Source organism: Ictidomys tridecemlineatus, chromosome 6 (genome assembly GCF_052094955.1).
Source record: "Ictidomys tridecemlineatus isolate mIctTri1 chromosome 6, mIctTri1.hap1, whole genome shotgun sequence".
Classification (NCBI taxonomy): domain Eukaryota; kingdom Metazoa; phylum Chordata; class Mammalia; order Rodentia; family Sciuridae; genus Ictidomys; species Ictidomys tridecemlineatus.
The window spans coordinates 104,439,548-104,458,113 of record NC_135482.1 but is presented as its reverse complement, the minus strand read 5'-3'; the positions used below and the strand labels follow the sequence as shown (position 1 = coordinate 104,458,113).

General features: G+C 41.6%; 1 protein-coding gene across 4 annotated transcripts in view; it reads right to left on the bottom strand.

The window, feature by feature from the left end:
- Positions 1-18,566, bottom strand: part of Ano2 (anoctamin 2) — a 352,659-nt gene that overhangs the window by 231,139 nt on the left and 102,954 nt on the right. For all 4 annotated transcript variants that reach the window (XR_013423166.1, XM_078015366.1, XM_078015367.1 and 1 more), the window contains 3 exons: positions 10,300-10,451; positions 8,013-8,067; positions 5,295-5,346 (listed from right to left, as the gene is read on the bottom strand). Coding sequence is in view for 3 of the 4 variants with exons in the window: in XM_078015366.1 (XP_077871492.1) it covers positions 5,295-5,346; positions 8,013-8,067; positions 10,300-10,451 (259 nt within the window). In the remaining variant the exon portion in view is untranslated. The remainder of the gene's footprint in view (positions 1-5,294; positions 5,347-8,012; positions 8,068-10,299; positions 10,452-18,566) is intronic.

The window sequence follows — 18,566 nt, the reverse complement described above, 5'->3', positions numbered from 1 at the left end:
CATGTGGCTTATGTCCCCTTCTCATCATCTGGAAAGCCTTCTCTAGCTACGCTATTTTTTTCATTTTTTTTTTTTGGTACTATAGGTATTGAACCTAGAGGCACTTAACCACTGAGCATATCCCCACGCTTTTTATTTTTTATTTTGAGACAGGATCTCACTAAATTGCTCAAGCCCTCGCTAAGTTGCTGAGGCTGGCTTTGAACTTGCAGTCCTTCTGCCTCAGCCTCCTGAGCCACTGAGATTACAGGTATGCACCACTATACCCAGCTGACTACACTAATTACAATACTCTCCACTCCCATTTCCTCTCTAGCTCCTTTCCTTGCTTTATTTTTTCCCTTCTATTATAAATCCCTACCTGACATATTCTCCTTCTTATTGTTTGGTTTATTTTCTGTCTCCCATCACTAGACTACAAGCCCCATGACAACAAGGATTTTTGTCTAACAAACTTCTCTATTCCCCAGTTCCAAAATAGGAATAACACAGAGTAGATGCTTGATAAATAGTTATTGAATAAATCAGTGGATTTGCCAACTGATTAACTTACAGCGCATTGAAAAAAGAGCCAAGAAACCCAGGTTCAGAATCTTGTTCTAAATATCCCACTGCGGGCATGCCAGTTAATCCCTCTGTTGTGAAATTAGTTAACATCTGTTGAGCCTACTTTGCATGGTAAATTAAAAGATCAAATGAGATAATGAGTATGAAAGTGCTTTGAAAAACACACAACCATATGCAAGCAAGGATTCATTATTTTGAAACAGAAATATCTTATTTGTAGAGAAATCTCTTACCTGGTTATCTAAGTTCTCATAACAGAACACCCAGGAGCAAGAGAAAATATCTGTAAACAGCCAATACAGATTTCATGAAACCTGCTCTCCCTAATGTTAAATGTACCTTAACCACAGGAGAATCCTCAGACCCTCCCTCAATGCATTTTCACTCTCTTTACCCAAAATTCTAATTAGCATGCTTTCCTGTCTCTCAGACTGCAAAGCAAAACCAAAATAGCAAAGCTTAGGAGAGAGGTTCCCAGAGTCAAGAACTGAAGAAATCAGAGCAGCATAGGGCAATTAATTCTAATGACACTCTGATAATTCCTGAGGAAACATTTAAAAATATTTGTTCTCATCAATGCTGCTGAATTATCCAGAAAAGTTTACATATGCACTTATACGAGAATATATTTAGACATATTCAACATAGAAAGCAGGGACTTTTGAGAGAGACTTTGGAAGGATTTCTATTCAAGAAGATGTTACCGCAACTAGGAAAAGTTACAACACTGACCATATTTCCCTTTCTCTTTAGGTTGGGGTTAAATTTTCAGCTCAACTACAGAAACTCAAGGACCTTATGGTTTGAATATTTTTATTCTATTTTTTCCTCCTAGTTTTGACATTCTATTTCAATTTGTGTTTTTCCTGTTTTCTTTAATTTATTATTTATATTAGGCTATTTTATTGTTTTCCTTGTAAGCCATCTCAGAAATTTTGTGGAACAAGGCAGAAATATAAATAAAGCAGTACCTACAACTTGTATGTAGTTGGAAGCTTTGCAAAAGTAGACATTCAATAAATACATACTGTCTACAAAGGAAAAAAAGTGATGATACTAAACAGAAATATTGCTGAATTCTTATTATCTTCACTATCCTTTCCATTTTCTAATTTTTGAATTAGATATAATGTGAAAGAATAAATTTTTGTAGGTTTGTCACAAAAATAATAAGCAATGTGAGGGAATTTATGGAAATAACTATAATCACAAGTACAATCCTGATCACCTCTTTTCTCTTCATGACACAATAGGGCTCTGGAGGAATTTAACACAACTGTAGCCATTTGTGCTTCTGTTCTCCCCTTATAAACCAGAAAGAAGGGTAATAAATTCTAAAAGATCCATATTGTGGTGAAGCCTTGCCATGTTCCTCATTGTTTCTGATCTTCTAAGAAAGACTGACATGTTAGCCAAAGAGCTTAGAGGGACCTTGACTTTTATAGGCGGAGGTCAAACCACTTGAAAACTGGTCTTTGGGGTTCTCTGCTGAAAAGCGGAGTTCAGTCATGTGCCCCTTGTTACAAAACTCTTAAGCAGCTACTGTGGAATTAATAGAATTTTAAAGACTTGATCTAAGGCAACCCCTAGTTGATAGCATCCCAAAGTAGTGGAAATAGGGAAATAGGATTGGAGCAAGGATATCCAAGTTCTAGATCTATTTTTGGTGACTGTGACTCCATATTTGACCCTGAACAAGTTACCTCTTCTCTTTGTGTCCATTCACAGTTAGAGATGATAATTTCTGACATACCTACTTTCCCTAGGAGCAATGAAACTAATATTAGATAATTTCTGTTGATATTTAGAAGCATCCATGGAAGTTAATTGCTTCCTGATCTGTGACTCCATTCCACTTTACATGTCTATTATACCACCTGCCACATTATCTCATAATTACCTGTATGCAAGTTTGTCTGCATGGCTACACTAAGGGTCCCTCAAGGGTAGAAAATAGTCAAATTCATCTTGGCATCCCTGGGATTCTGTAACATCATTTGACACATAGCAGGTACTCAATAAATGTTTTCAATGTCAAAAAGGAAATTAACAAATTGTGAACACTACTCAACAATGACAAAATCCTAATGATGTTTGACTTTGAGACAAAAAAAAAGCGCTTCAGATCCTCAAAGGAAAAATACAACCTTCAAAATTAGGGCTGAGGACTTCCAGGAACTTTGTGACAACCTACAGATTGTCCCCCCAAATAAACTTTAGTTTTTAAGGACTTTCCAGTATACAAAACAAACAGCTGTCTGTTTAATCTTTTAAAAAACTCTGCAAGAGAGATATTATTTCTATTTTTCATAAAAGAAAACTGAGTGGGCTGGGGATGTGGCTCAAGTGGTAGCGCGCTCGTCTGGCATGCGTGCGGCCCGGGTTCGATCCTCAGCACCACATACCAACAAAGATGTTGTGTCTGCCGAGAACTAAAAAAAAATAAACAAATATTAAAAATTCTCTCTCTCTATCTCTCTCTCTCTCCTCTCTCACTCTCTCTTTAAAAAAAAAAAAAGAAAGCTGAGTTGCAGAGAAGTTAAGTCAGTTGTCCACGAATACACATAGTCAGAAATTTACAACAACTGATGTGGGACTAGCAGGCTTAGCATTTTTTAACTAATTAGCTAAATTGAATCAACTAAATAGAATGTGCAAAGCAGATATCTAGGTGCATTAGTGCATAAAAGATGATTCAGACACATCTCTTGGATTTAGTGTCTTGGGAGTCAAAGCCATTGACATAAATAATGAGCAAGAAAAAGACTGCATTTGATGGAAATTCCAGTTAGAGGCCATTAAGGGAGAATCACTGGGTCAGTGACTTGATCTGGGGATGGACAAGAATGAGACTGGGGAGGACAGGTAGGATATTCAGGTAAAGGAAACAGAAGGAGCAAAAATGGAGAGGTCAGTAGTCACATTAACAGGAAGAGAAGTAGGGAAAAAAGAGAGAAAGAAAATATATCAGACAGCGGTGAAAATATTGACTTTGAAGTTCTAGTGAACATCTAAATGGAAGCGACCACTCAGCCACTGGAAATGCTGGTCTGGAATTGGTGAGAGAATCAGGAATAAAAATACATGGTTGCAAGTCCTCTGTATGGTGGGAAAGAGAGAGACAGAGACAGAGAGAGAGAGGTGAGAGAGAATAAGAGGGGCAAAGGGGAAGGAAAGGAGGGAGGTGCAGGGAGGCAAGATCAAAGAAACTTGGAGAAGACAACATCTAAAATGTGGAAGAGGACAAAGTCCATGGGGTAAACACAAGAGCAGTTCAGCAGACCAGCAGGAAGGTGCCAACTATCAGCAGTGTGTCAACCATCTGAGGAGGTTCAGTAAAGAAGCTTTGGAAGGAAGCTTTGGAAAGTTAAGAAGAAGATGATGACTGAGAAAAAGGCCATGAAATTGGGGAAAGAAGTCACTAATAACATCTGAAGGAGAAATTTGGGTGAAACTGGGAAGGATAGTAGACGGTAAAAGTCATATTAATGCAATTGAGATGTGGGCTGGTCAATAAGTGAAGGAGAATACAAGAAAACTGAGAGAAGCTACAAAAAAAATTATACATCTCAGATTTCTTGTCTCGTCTTGTTGACTATGGGACAAAATGGTCTCTTGGAATGAGACCTTCCATCTACCTGTGGAATTGGGCTGGGATAATGGTCTCATGTGCCCACTCATTTTTGCCTCATCAGCACCATGCTCCACACAAATAACAAGGCATGAAAGATTTGAGTTTAAAATGTGAGTGTTATTTGGAAATCTGCAGCAAGATGAATACATCAAAGCAAATATGAGCAGACATAATTGCCCTTTAAGCACTTTTCTAAAATTCCTGTCAATAATACAAAACCTGTTTTAATACCTTCCCCAGAACTGTTTCCTTGACCTCAAGGCAATTCATGAGCCCCAAAATGTAAGTTGTTATTGTTGTCATCATCATTATTTCTTAGCTTGATGGCCTTCTCCACTCAGTAGACTTGACTGTAAATAACCCTGGACTCTTTTCAATCAAAGATGCTGCAAAAGCCAAAGACTGGCTACCACAGGGCATATCCTAAAGTTGGTTCTCCCTATGGGCTCAAAAGCTGTTTTGAGATGGGCACCTTAGGAACTGTAAGGTCATGGTCACAACTCAGGATTTCCCCTTGGCCACCAGGTATATCCACAATCCGTCAGCATCAGGGCAGACTACCTTATACTGCAAGCTCCCAAATGCTGAGATTCCTGCTTCCAAGGCATTTTCTAAAAACCCTCAAGTTTGAAAAACAAACAACAAGGTGAACAGCCAGATGCAGTGGGAGAAAGCTGAACCTAGAAGAGGCACCTTCAGACCCCACCATCCTTCACTGTATGATTAGTTCCTTATAGATAGCGAGCAGGTTGGACAAAAGGCCTTCTAAAATGCTTTCTTCTTAAAAATCCATAAAAATTGGCCATGTTTTAGGTGATTGTTAAAAGCTACTGGAGATGGGGCAGGCGAGGGGCAGTGGAATTATCAGGAGAAAATAGAAGTGAAAGCAGTACAGAGAGAGAGAACCTTCCACAGTCTAAGGAGCAGCCTAGGGCCCCACCAAGAAACCGGGCATCCCCTGCTCCTAGGGACCCAGGCGATGCTTCTCCGAATAAGGGAAGGCAGCTCCTCCATGTGGGGGGTGCGTGTCTGCTGTTCCCTGCTCACCACCAAGGGAGCTGTTGAAAGGGCAAGGGGAGGGAGGGCTTCTTACCCATCGTGTTGTTGGCTCGAGAACAGGCGGTGCGCTTCAGAATCTCGTGCACCTAAAAGGGGACGACAGCAGAGCTGTGAACGCCTTGACCACCGTGCTCACCGCCGCCCGTGTGGTGGGCGGGCGGACGTGGACCGCAGTGTGGGGACCCTGGGGCGGGGGAGAAGGAAGCCCAGCATGTGCCGAGCTCATGGACGGCTTGTCAGACCCATTCAAACTTGAATACTTTGAGAAAACAAAGAATTTAAACACACACACACACACACACACACACACACACACACACACGCAAACATACACACTTTGACCTCACTAAAATAAATAGATAAAAGACTATAAGTTGACTGTAGTTACAGGAGGTAAGAAAAACTCTGAGGCAAGCCTGGAGCCAAGAGCCCTCTGGAGGATTGGGAGGAAGCTCCCCACCCTCCACCCTAGCCCAGGCCCTAAGGGAACAGGATTTGACTCACCCAGGTCCTAGCGAGGTATACCTCCTGCACTAGCCTAGAGCACATGCAGACCGGGAGCACTCAGGAGGCACAGTCAGGTAAAGAGGGGCCCAGAGCCAACCCTCAGGGGCTCGGCCTTGCTTTGTCCCCTGATGGAGCCTTCTGGGGAGCCGCCCCAAGAGCCCACAAGAAAGTGCTTGGTAAAATGGAAAAGGGCTGCCAGTACATTGGCCCGCAGTAATCTTATTTAAGTCACTGCTGAGTCTTCATTCGGCCTCCTTAATGGAAACATAACCTACACTTCTTTCAGGACTTTTTGCCTTGGAGCACCTCTTACATGGAGGAAAGGGGTGTCCTCTGCAGAAGAATCTTAGATACAGGTGAGTCAGTGTACAAGTAGTGGCCTCTGCCGGGCACAAGGGTGCCTACCTGTAATCCCAGTGGCTTGGGAGGCTGAGGCAAGGAGATCACAAATTCAAAGCCAGCCTTAGCAACTTAGTGAGGCCCTAAGCAACTTAGCAAGACCCTGTCTCAAAATAAAGAATAAAAAGAGCTGGGGATGTGACTCAGTGGTTAAGCACCCCTGGGTTCAATCACCAAAAATAAAACAACAATAAACAAACAAATAAACAAACAAACAAAAAACCTACTGACCTCCCAGTAGGCCCCAAGCCTAAGGTAGGCTATGAAGAGGCAATGACATCTACTTTGGGACAAACAGATGGACTGGTCAGTCACCAACAAAACGGGACAGGAAGACCTTTACAGATGCAAGGGGGGGGTTCCTGAACAAAAGTACAGGACAGAGCAGTCTCCAGGACAAAATTCAAGGTTCTTTCTGACCCTTCTCTCAGTGAACTGAGGAAAGGGCAGAAGGGGAAGAAAGAAGCTTCCAGAAGGAGGGAGAAATGAGAGAAGATATGTTACCCCATCATGATTCACATTCCCATATTCTAGCCACAGACCTAAAGGGAGTGGTAAATGAATAACTTCCAAGAGAATGGGGCCCAAGAGTGTTTAATTCTGCTTCTAATACAGTACAGTAATTCAACAGCAATAATAATTAGGAACAGAATTTATATGGCATTGTATTATTTTACAGGCACTTTGCAATTATCAAGTAATCTCCACAACACCCTATAACTCTCCCACAGTCATGGGACCCAAGCCACAGTAAGATTTAATTGGCTTGTAAGAGCATCAAAGAAAATGGGAAGTTCACACTTTTTTCCTTAGAAAGAAAAAAGGAATCATATGTCCATTTTTAACCCTTCTTACAACACCAGGCTGGGGAACCTGAGATGTTTTTCTTGCACATCCTGAAGGCAAGAGTCAAGGCCATGTTTTCCTCTGTACATTTCTCTAGTCACCTGTCCCTTCTTCCTTATCCTTTCTTATCACTCAGTTGGCAAGGAGGTCCTTCTAGGTCTTTTTCACTTATTTCTTCTCCAATAGAAACTTAAGCTCTTTCCTAGGATCATTGGAATCACACTTCCATTTCCAGTGTTGTCCCAAGAAATTTCTAGCATGTCCTGGGGCCCTCCCTCTTTCTTTCCTCTACCCATAGGCTTAATGACCTCTAAGGTGGTACAGAATTAACTAATGGGTAAATGGTGGTTCTATAGGGCTCACATAGGGCCACAGGGACATATGCTACATGCAGATTTTTATGAGAATCAAACATCCTACACAATTCAAAACCTTCATGTAAAAGACAAAAAGACTGTAGAAGAAGGGCCACAATCACAAATGTGTGTCTGTTGAATGGACTGATGACTTTATTCTTGGATAAGTTGGTTAACTAGTATTTCCTGTGATGTAAATTCACATCATCATGGGGAATGGAAGGAAGGAAAATGCCTAAAGAACATAGTGGCCCTGCAATCAGGATTGCTTCTCGTCCTTGTTCTAACACTAATAATCGCTAGGATTTTTTTTTTCAATACATGGTTTCTCAGAGCCCCAGTTCCCTTAACTATGCAAGGGGGTCACCTAATTGTTTAAAATTCCCATCAGCTTAGGCACTCTCTGTTTTGTGATTCTAAGAAGGGCTTTAGCAGAAATGCTCCTCTCAACCTATAGTGACAGAAATTATTTTTTGTTGGTTTTGGTTGGTTTTTTATATTGGGATAGGGAAGCTCTTAGATACTGCACTTAGTTGCTAGGCAACTCCAAGGAAATGATGAGGAGAGGTAGCAGAGAATACCCTTCCAACCACATACAGTCTTTCCCAAACACCCTTTCTAAGCCAGCACATCCATTTACTTACAATGCGGCTGCGAGTAGCATTGTCAAAGAAGGTGTCCTTTTCCTGAATGTTGTACCTGGAGATACCAAGAAAGCAGGCGGAAAACTCGTTTCATTATACTCACTGTAATACCACTGCTAACCCCAGCCCAAAGCAAACCTTTTAGAAAGCAACACATCAAGATGTGTAAAACACACACACTCACATGGTGCCTCTGCTCTTTTTGACACAATAATTCTGAAAATTCATGGTAGGAATGTATCATAAAGAATAAATTGAAAAGAATAAAAAAAACAAAATATTCATTATAAAGTTATTTATCATAAAGAATATGGAGATAAAAAGCAATTCCAAAATCAATACAATAGATTATCATTCCACCACTGAAAATTATAACTATAAAAATTTTATAAATAGGAAAAGATTATATGATTATTGAAAAATATTGTTTAAAGATAAGTTTTCTAAATAAAAGTATGCATGAAATATACCTGTACCTGGATAAAGATAGTAAAAATACAAAAAAAAACTCTTCATTTTTCAAAAATTCATTTCATTATATTTCACAAAATTATAATTCACCAACACAATTTTTAAAATAAATAAAAACTTAATTTTCTGAGTAAGAACAGACATATATAAAGGCAAAAACTCATAAAAATCATTGCAACATAAAAAATGGAAATGTTTGGAAAGCAAATATGCTTCCCTTAAATTAAACCCATCATTTTTTTTCAAATTAAATGAATTTGGTTGCTTGAGAGTGTGAAAGATAAGCATATGTATATCTCAGCAATCATGTTGATTTCATCTTTGGCACTTTTATGACTATAAACATCAAGTTTTAAGATATTCTTAGACCCTTTGTAGAAAAAGAAATGAATCATACAATCATTTTATAAAAAATTAATTCATTTTATGTTCGCACCATCATCTCATCAATTAGATACCAAACTCTTAATTATGCAAGGTTCATGTCTATTCTAAGTTTCATGAGTTGCACTCAAAAAAGGCATCCATGGAGTGTTCCCTGAGCTCAGGGAACTGTGCAGGAGGACACACATTTGAATAAAGTGCTCCCAGCTCCTCAGAGCCACCAGCCACCATCTGGAGATGTTTGTCTCCAAGTCAAGGATGCAGAGTAGAGTGTGACGCTGTATAGATCATGGCTGTGAAAGCTCAGAGGATGGAGAGCACATTGCTGGATTTCCAGTGGGAAGAACAGAATTTTCTCTAAAGAAAGTTGCTGATGACTGGCCTTGGGAGATAGCCAAAATGAAATGAATGAAAGGGTGCGGGAGGTGGCTCTTCAGAGGCCAGCACTGGCATAAATGAAGGCCTATGGCAGAGGAAGCCTGGAAGAATCCAGGGTACAAAAAGAGCAGGAGGCCAGGAGCCACCAATGCCAGGTCTGGCACAGCCACTTACAGCTGCATGACCTGAACTGACTTTGGAACTCATTTTCTCTCTATAACAGAAGGATGGTTACATCTGACAGGTCACCTCACAGGGGAGTAGGAGGACTCACTGAGGGAATATCTGCAAAAGCCACAGCAGATACTTATGAAAAGTTATTATCTAATGGGGCAAAGATAGGTGTGAAAGAATCTCCAATGAACACAGAAACTGCTCCATGACTCCCACCTCCTAAAAAAGACACAAATCCTCCTGTCCTCTTTGCTTTTCCAGATCCCTTCCTTGCCTTCTCTCACTCAATTCCCTTATCACTCCTGACAGCTACACATTCCCCCCTTAGTTCCTAAAGCAGAATTAATGTTTGACTGCTGCATCTCTTACTTCCTGATCATGGGTCCCCCTTCCAGATGTTTCCCAAACGGATATTCCTATAAAGAGATTCTATTTTCTCTGGTGGGAATTGGGGACGGCATCTCCTGAGTCAATAAGTGCATGAGCAAGCAATGGGAATATACAACGAAGCTTTGTCCATCCTGTGTCTGGTTTATCACATGATGCCAAAAGCCCCATTAGAATGGGAACTGGGCAGATGGCCTCCCCAAGAAGGTACACAGGTGTCTGACCACTTTCTCATGAGAGTTCTACAGTTTATAGCTGGCTGATCCCTGGTTCCCCTTTCATCATGCACAGTGGCCAAATGGCAGATGTCCCCACTGGAGAAATGCCTAGGGACAATCTCACATGGGGAAAGGGGGTCACAGGCCCAGAGACCCTTTCACTGTGAAACCATGCTTCCTCTCTTCTCTCCCAGGGCTCAGGCACAGAAAAGTATTCAATAATTCCTCCTCCCCATCCCCTCTTGCATGCCTGCCCCTGTGGCTCCCATACTCACAGGTACATTTTCTCTCTGGAGAATGGGTAGGAGAGGTTTTTCATCCTGTTGTGACTGTGCTCTGGAACTCTGGGCTGCAAGGGTGAGCTCAGCTTCTGCAGAATCGCATTGAACTTCTTTGCAATGCTGCCTCCTGCTTTGATCTCATACATCTATGAAAAACAAAGCCACAGGTCTGAAAAGGGGGCCACATACAACACGCAGAGAAGAATGACTTTGTGACCAACGCTGCTTGGGATACAAAGCTGGGGGAGCAGAGGTTGTGGTGTGTGCACTCTGGATCTGGAGAAATGAGGCAATTGGGAGAAACAAGTACAGTGCTTATCTTCCCCCATTGCTTTCACAAGGACCCTGTCTCGATTATGTGTACTGATGGAGGTGACCAGTGTAGAGAAACAGAGACCCAACTATCTGTATGACTTTGTCACATACCTTAAAAGAAAATGCATACCCACTTAGTTATGGTCACCCTATCCTCACTGGACAAATGCATATAGAAATAAATAGATAATATTAGGTTTTAACCAGAAGTAGCTTCAAGCTCACAAGAACTCAGCTATATAGGTAATATTATAACCACATTATGATGAAGAAATTAAGACTCCAACAGGTGAGATAAGACAATCAAGGCTGCACAGATAGTAATGGGTGACAGAGCTTGGGTTTCACTCAAGTCAACCTAATCCCAAATCCGTATTGTACAGCTACACCATGCTTCTGTGACCATCCTGTACCACATTCTTTGTGTTTCTCTCAAGGCATATCTGTGTTTACATGAGTTTGCCTTCAGAATATTAACATTCAATGAGAATCTGTCTGGAGTGGTGCAGCACCAAGATAATCATTAATAATTATAGTTTTTTTATAATGCGCAGAATGCTACTTTGCTACATTATAACTTTTGGTCTTTCTAATTTGTAAATGTACTAATTGAGGCAGAGTTTTCACTTCTAACAGTAAAACTAATAAATTAATGATGGTCACTTTTTTGGGGGGCGGGCGGGTTTACTGGGGATTGAACCAGGAGCACCAAACTACATCCCCTATCCATTTATTTTGAGATAGGTTCGCACTAAGTTACTGAGGCTGTCTTCAAATTTACAATCCTCCTGCCTCAGCCTCCTGAGTTGCTGGGATTACAGGTGTGCAGCACTGTATCTAGCAGCCACACATTAAAAAAAAAATCCCTTTCAAGATGCAGCATCTCTATTCCCACCCTTCCCCCTGGAATTTGGGTGAGTTTCATGGCCACTTGACCAGTAGAGTACAGTAGACTATGCCAGTTCCATCCTTTAAAATCAGCTGCTTCTGCCTTATCCCTTGAAGCCCTGAGCCATGCTGTAAAATATCTATAAAGGAGTTCCAAAAGGATCAGAGGCCCAGGCTTCAAGCTGCCCTACCAAGCATCAGGCATGATAGTAAAGCCCCTTGGACTCCAGGCCACCAAATGACCTCAGTTGATACCACATGGAACAGTGATACCATATGATACCTAGCCTACCTCTGCTCAAGTTTCTGCCCCAAAAGTCATGAGATATAATACAACTAGCTAGGGTTGATTTGTCATCCTGCTATAGATAACTGGAACAAAAGTCAACTTCCAGATCTTCTGACTTAAAAGTCTGCTTTATCATGATAGCCTCAAGTTGCTGGAATCTACATGGGCAAAACGACATGTACAAAATACTTATGAGCTAGGCTGAGATAAAGTACATCAAATATTTGCAAAGAGCTTTGGGGGTTCGAGGGAAAGAGGCAGCACATCCAGTTAAAGAATCAGAAAAGCATTTCTGAGGGGATGCATTCCAGCTGGGTTTAGCAGATGGGGTAAATTCCTTTTTATTATAATTTTGTTATGTACTTTACATCTAGAGCTGTCTTCATGAGTTCATAGTTTATTGCACAGTAAATTTGAATCATAATTTGTCTAGCTATCTACCCAGCAATGGACATTTTATCTTGTTCTCTACACATTTTACTTCATTTTCTATTAAAATTACCTTGTAGATACTTTTAATGAATAAAGCTTGAACAGATATAAGCAAAGACATTGCAGAAAGACAAAAATAAAGCAGAGGAACTTAAGTTGGATTTCAGGAGGCTCAATGAGTTTGCCATAGTTTGGGCCTTAACTTTTCCCAAAAAGTCCATATAACGAATGGTCTTGGTTGAAGTGTGGCATTTTTGGAAGCTGATGAAACCCCTAAGAGGTAGAGAGGTCATTAGGTCATTAAGATTTGGGAGGTCTTTATGTCATTGGAGGTATACCCTAGGAGGGAATTTGGAGACTCTGTCCCCTTCCTCCCTCTTATTTCTCTTCCCAGTCATGAAGTGAGTGTTTTATTCCACCAAACACTCTCTGATGATGTGCTGCCTAGCCACAGGCCCAACGCAACAAGGCCAATCAATCATGGACTGAAATCTCCAAAACCATGAGCCAAAATAAACCTTTTCTCTTTGTAAGTTGATTAGCCCGGGTATTATTATACTATAAAGGAAAGCTGATGAACACATGGCAACTTTTTTGGAGCATGGGGAATATGACAGTCATGGCAGAAGGGCAAACTGAGGCCAGCAGATGAAGATCCTGCTGCACACGGCAACAGGAGTTAAGCAAACAGTCATGGCAAAAACACACCTGTGAGTTGAGAAAATATTTGAATGAGTCTGTGTAAGAATTGGGAGCCTGTTTTCTGAAATAAGGGGATTGTTTACTTCTAGATGGCTAGAAATAAACTATTCTTCTTCATAAGGGTCTCCTATGTGTCTGGCTTTCAATGTACATTAGTGCTAAACTTGAAGATAGGCTGCAAAGCCAAGAGCATTGAAGGACCTCAGCCAAGATCATGCAGACAGTGCAGACCAGTTAATAATCATTGGGACCTTGAGCCTATGTTCTCAACTGCTTTATGCTACTGCTTCATTTGCCAAAATGTGGATATTGTGGAGGAGAACACTGAGAAACTTACAATATTTCCTTTGTTGTTATAAAGATCCTGCCAAATCTCTCCTTCACACTCTGCATTGTAAAAAGCTCACCTCTCAGGCATCTCTGGTTCTGGAGGGAAAAGGTGGGAAAATGACCCCCTCATACTGTTCCAGAACATAGTTAAAGGTCATTTGGGGCAAGCACAATCAAGTACATGCCCTGTACTGAAACTACAGTGTAAACCAAACCCACAGCCATTCTATTCTAAATGTTATGAGTGTGGAAACTAAAGTTTCAGAGCAGAAATGAAGCTGGTAGACTGTCCTCTTCATACCTTGGCATGACAGACTTGGACCAACCAAAGGTATTTCTACTTCGTCCATATCTCTCCAATTCCATCTCTGATGTCCCGGTCTAAGTAACCTTAAACTACAGCAATAATTAAAATCCCTACATCTTTTCTCACTTAGAACTGTCAGGTTTAACTATAAAAACACAAAATGTCCAGTTAAATTTGAACTTTAGATAAACAATAAACATTTGTTAGTGTCCTATGTAATACACTAAAAAATTATCCTAGTAAAACAATATTTTTAGTATGTTCCATTCAGTAGAAGGAATGTGTTTACACTAAAAAAATTCATTGTTTATCCAAAATTAAAATTAACTGGGTGCTGGGGTTTGGATGAGTGTCCCCAAAAGGGTCACATGTAAAGACTTCATCCCCGGGTGGTACTATTGACCTTAAAGAGATGAGGCCTATTGGGATACTCTTAGGTCACTGATTAGTGGCATGCCCTCAGAATAGAATTGTGGGACTCTTCCTGTTTTTTTTTTTTCTCTCTCTCCCCTCCCTCCTAGCTTGAGACATGAGCATGCACTCTAGGTTCAAACCAATAGAGACACTGCATCTTAACATTAACTTCTGTTTACTTCATAATTAGCTTATGTCAGGTATTTTATTATAGTGAAGGAAAGCTCACTATTACATTGGGCATCATGTATTATATTATGTATATAATTTATCTGGCAATTGTATCATTACTCACCTCCACATTAGAGCCAGAGTCATATTTCTGAGGCAAAATCTAATCATATTGCCTCCCATTAAAAAGTTTTCAATGGTTACCCATTACTTATAGAATAAAGACAAAAATTTTTTAACATAGCCCATGGGACCCCATAGACATCCCCATATTTAACTTGTCCCACAGTCCTTTGCTCCCTGTTCCTTTGTAGCCACAGTCCTTTTCAATTCTTCCTACATACTGAGCCCTCCATATGCTGCATCTCCTCCCTCCCCCTTCTTAAACTCCATTCACATTTGAGGCCTCACTCAAATGTCACTTCCTGTGAAAAGCCTTTCCTGGCCTCCAGACAAGGTCAAATCCCACCTTCATGGTATATCATGGGTCCAAGTTCCTTCAAAGCACTCAGCACAGTTTTAATTTTATATTTACTTGAGAGATTATTTGATTAATTTCTAGCTGCCCCTCCCCCATTAAACCATAATCTCCATGAAGGCAGGATACCCCAAATGTCCCCTGTCTTTGAATGAATGATAAATCTCTAGAGAAACAGCATTGACAGCCGTGGTTATGTCACTGGAGGAGTCCAGGCTGAAGTCTGAGCATCATAAGATGATTGGCCTTGGTAGAAACTAACCCAGCAGGGGAATAAAGCCAAAAACCTAAAGCCTCTGGCTGGCTAAAATGCTTCCCTTCCTGTCCCCACCAGGTGCAAAGGCACTCAGGAGCCCAGCACAGCAGGGACCAGGAATGCCTGCATTTAGTTGGTGCAGATTTATGACCCAGCAATTGTCTCAGGGCTGTATCTGGCAGAAGGTTAGCTGAGACTTCCAAGCAGTTCCTGAGCCTCAACTTGGCAATGAACCTTGTAGAACTTGCTTAGAGAAATGAGTTAAAGGCAGTGGGCTCCTATGCTATGTCTTTAGTGGGACCAGGAATGAAATCTGATTAAATTTTGACCATTTCTTGATGGGGGTTGCTCCAAAACACTGAAGGTATTATCATCTGCCTTCTGGAAAATGTTAGGGGTGTGAAGTCCTGGATCCCACCAGATACCTCATGGTAACTTCATAACTCCAAACAAGATCCTACAGGAACCATCTCACCAGATTTAGGGTGGAAAGAAGTTTCTCAGACTTCAAGGGCTCTCTGGGGAATGGAGTCAGATCCAAACCCACAATAAAGTACGTGTGGGTGTCTCCATGTACAATATCACGACACCAGGTTTGGAAGGCAAGGAACCCTTTTCTTACCTCCATACCTTTGTATGTGTTGCATTTATTTCTGAATTATGATAAGATGATTGGCCTTGGTAGAAACTTCCTCATTCTCTCTCTTTTTTAAAACCTGGATAATTCCTACCTCTCCTTCATTACGGATGCTTAACTATCAATTTTCCCAGGAAAGCTTTCCTGCCCACTCACTTCCTATTGTGCTACCTTGGTACCCTGTGAATGAATGCCTGCATCATGAAATTTATCATGGTTTGCTTCTCTGTCTCTAATTCTTAGTTTATTGGCCTATCTCCCCACAGGACTGTGGACTTCTAGAGAGCAAGGACAGCTCCCTATGTGCCTCACACCGAGTAAGAACACAGTAATACATTCTGAGTGAACGGCCTGCATCTTGGTTCTTGCCGATACTGACTAGCTGTGTAACTATGGGCAAGACACTCTCCCCTTTATTTATTCACCTCTCAGTAAAGAACTGGAAATTTTCCACTCCCTAGCCTGAGAGAGTAACAGGGCCAGATTAGATTTACTCTCTCACCTGGGGAAAAAAAAATACCCAGACAAAATACATGAGATGATGGTTTTCAAGATCCTAAACATCGGGCAAAGAAGGGCAGTGACGAATCACAGTAATCAATCACATGTGAACCCTGTGATTGCTCCATGTTCCTGCCTTGGGAGGGGAAGAGGAAACAGGGAGAGCCCTGCAAATTCCCTGAGTTGAGAAGACAGAGCTATATTTCTGGGGAGATTAAGGAGACTAAAATTCACAGGACAGGGTAACCAAGAGAAGAGAGGGACCCAGAGAACCCCATAATCTGCAGAAGGTCCCCCCTTGAGTATTCAGTAGCATGGATGTGAAGAAATTACCCCAGAATGGAGAAAGAACAATCTAGAAGGACTGGGAATGGCACCTATTCACCCTGGCCAGATAGGAAAATTCCATAACTCATGGGACACTGGATGAACTCAGGTTTACTTAGTAGGGGCGGCTAATTAACCTTCGAGTAAGCATTGCTCCAGATACACTTAACAAATCATAAAAGGGGGAACTGGATTAAATGGCTAAAGTGCTGGCAAATCTAACATTCTATTACTTCAAATACTTAATGAAAAAGAAACATTTATTCATGGAACAAACCTTTCCAAGCACCTCCTGGAAGTCAGGTTCTAAGCCTGGTGATTCCTTGTGCCAAGTGCTGGAGAAGCACAAGGATGACAACCACCCCTGCTGCCTGCCCACTGTGTCTAGCTCCTCCATGGGCAGCATTTCACCGGGGACCCTGAAAGCTCTGCAAGGTGAACAGGCCAGGCCGCGCGAGCTTCTCCAGTTTATAGAAAAGAGCACTGAGGCTTTGGCAGAGAATTGCCAGAGTCAGTGGTAAAACCAGGCTTGGAACCCGGGTTTCCCAGCTCCTCCTCGGGGCTCTTTCCTTGGCCATTCTGCCCTTTGATCTTTGGCAGAGCGCCACGAGAAGGAAGCTCCTCCTTCAGCCCCCACCAAACCCAGCAGCCCAAGCTTTCCTTCTGCCTCCTGCAAGGGACCCAGAGAGGCACCCCAATCTCCTTTATTATTATTAATACAATCAGCAGTGGCATTGTTATTACTGTTATTCTTGGACATCAGAGAATCATGAACATCCTCAGAAATGGCAAGACACATGTTAGCCAGCTGTTCCCCATTATGCCCTCCCTGGGTACATGATACTCCTTTCATGTGCTTAAAATCATAAATAATTTTTAAAGTATGTTGCTCTTATTTTTTATTCCCGGGCTTAAATGTGGTTCTCATAAAAGTTCACTTTGGCCTCACTGTCATAGTCTGAGGGGTTTACTGAAATTTCTCTCTCTTTTTTTTTTTCCTTACTTTTTTCTTCCTCCTTGTCTCCTTCAGCCTCTCCCCTCCGGAGGGGCAGAGCAGTGTGGTCTAAAGACTGATTTGTTTCCTCTCTGCATTAAAATCATGTGCGTCTCTGGTAGGCAGAGAAACAAGAGTACAATGATTTCTATCTTGGATGGTGTATATGACACTATTCCCATTTTACAGCCAAGGAAACTGAGGTGACTTAGAAAGTTTTACTAACATGCCCAATGATGCATGAACATTTAGAGAGCCAGAGTGACTCCAAACATCAGGGAAAAGGTGTAACAACATAAGATGTAAACGATATGATCCTAATGGTCCACAAGTCACTTATATCCACAGTAGCCTAAAAGAACCTGTCCCTGCAGAAAGAATACAGGCAAGGGATAAAGATGGATGGTGTACCTGAGCTGGGAACATGGGTATTAACAGAAATTAATCCAGATTAGCTGCCTCTTTTATTTATTTGTGCTTTCCTCTGCTCCCACACCAGTTCCTGAATCTTTTGAGGTTCAGCTGTTACTGTTTATGGCCTCTCACTCATCTTGAGAGTTAAGGTTGATCTGAAGATTATCTCATCCCCTTCTCCTCCCTTTTAATTTCAAAAGGCTCAGTCACACAGAGATATTGGGCAGTACAGAAGGTGTACCACAAGCCATTAGCTGGACAAAGACAGAAGGTTCTGGAGCTAAAGAAGTGAGGAGCAGGAGAAGCCAAAGATAGAGCAGAACTCATCCACTGTTCTCATCTCTGGTTGGTGCCTGAGAGATAAACACTCACAGGCACTGAACCAGGACGTGAAGAGTTCCATGCCACTGAACATCTGTCCTCGCTCACTGCCCATAGCACATTTACCCATGTGAGTGGGTGTTAAGCCATTCACCGGTCAAAATGGAAACAGCAGCAGGAGCCACTAAGAGCAGCTGCAACCTACAGCCAAAAGGGAGACTCTCCATGGGCACCTGAAGGAAAGAGGCCAGCCACTCCCTTGCCTACAGGTAAGTTTCCAGTCGGCAGCCACACTGGATGTGGACAGTGGTGTATTTACAAAATGCACATTCTCTGTTGTCTAATTCTGTATTTGCTCATGGTTTATATTTCTGTTGTCAACATGTCCTCTGCACATGAATGAATGTTTGCTGACTTTTAAATTTTGGGACAAAATCCAAACCTTTAAAATTACATGGCTGACAAGGCCCCTTAGGAGACATGCC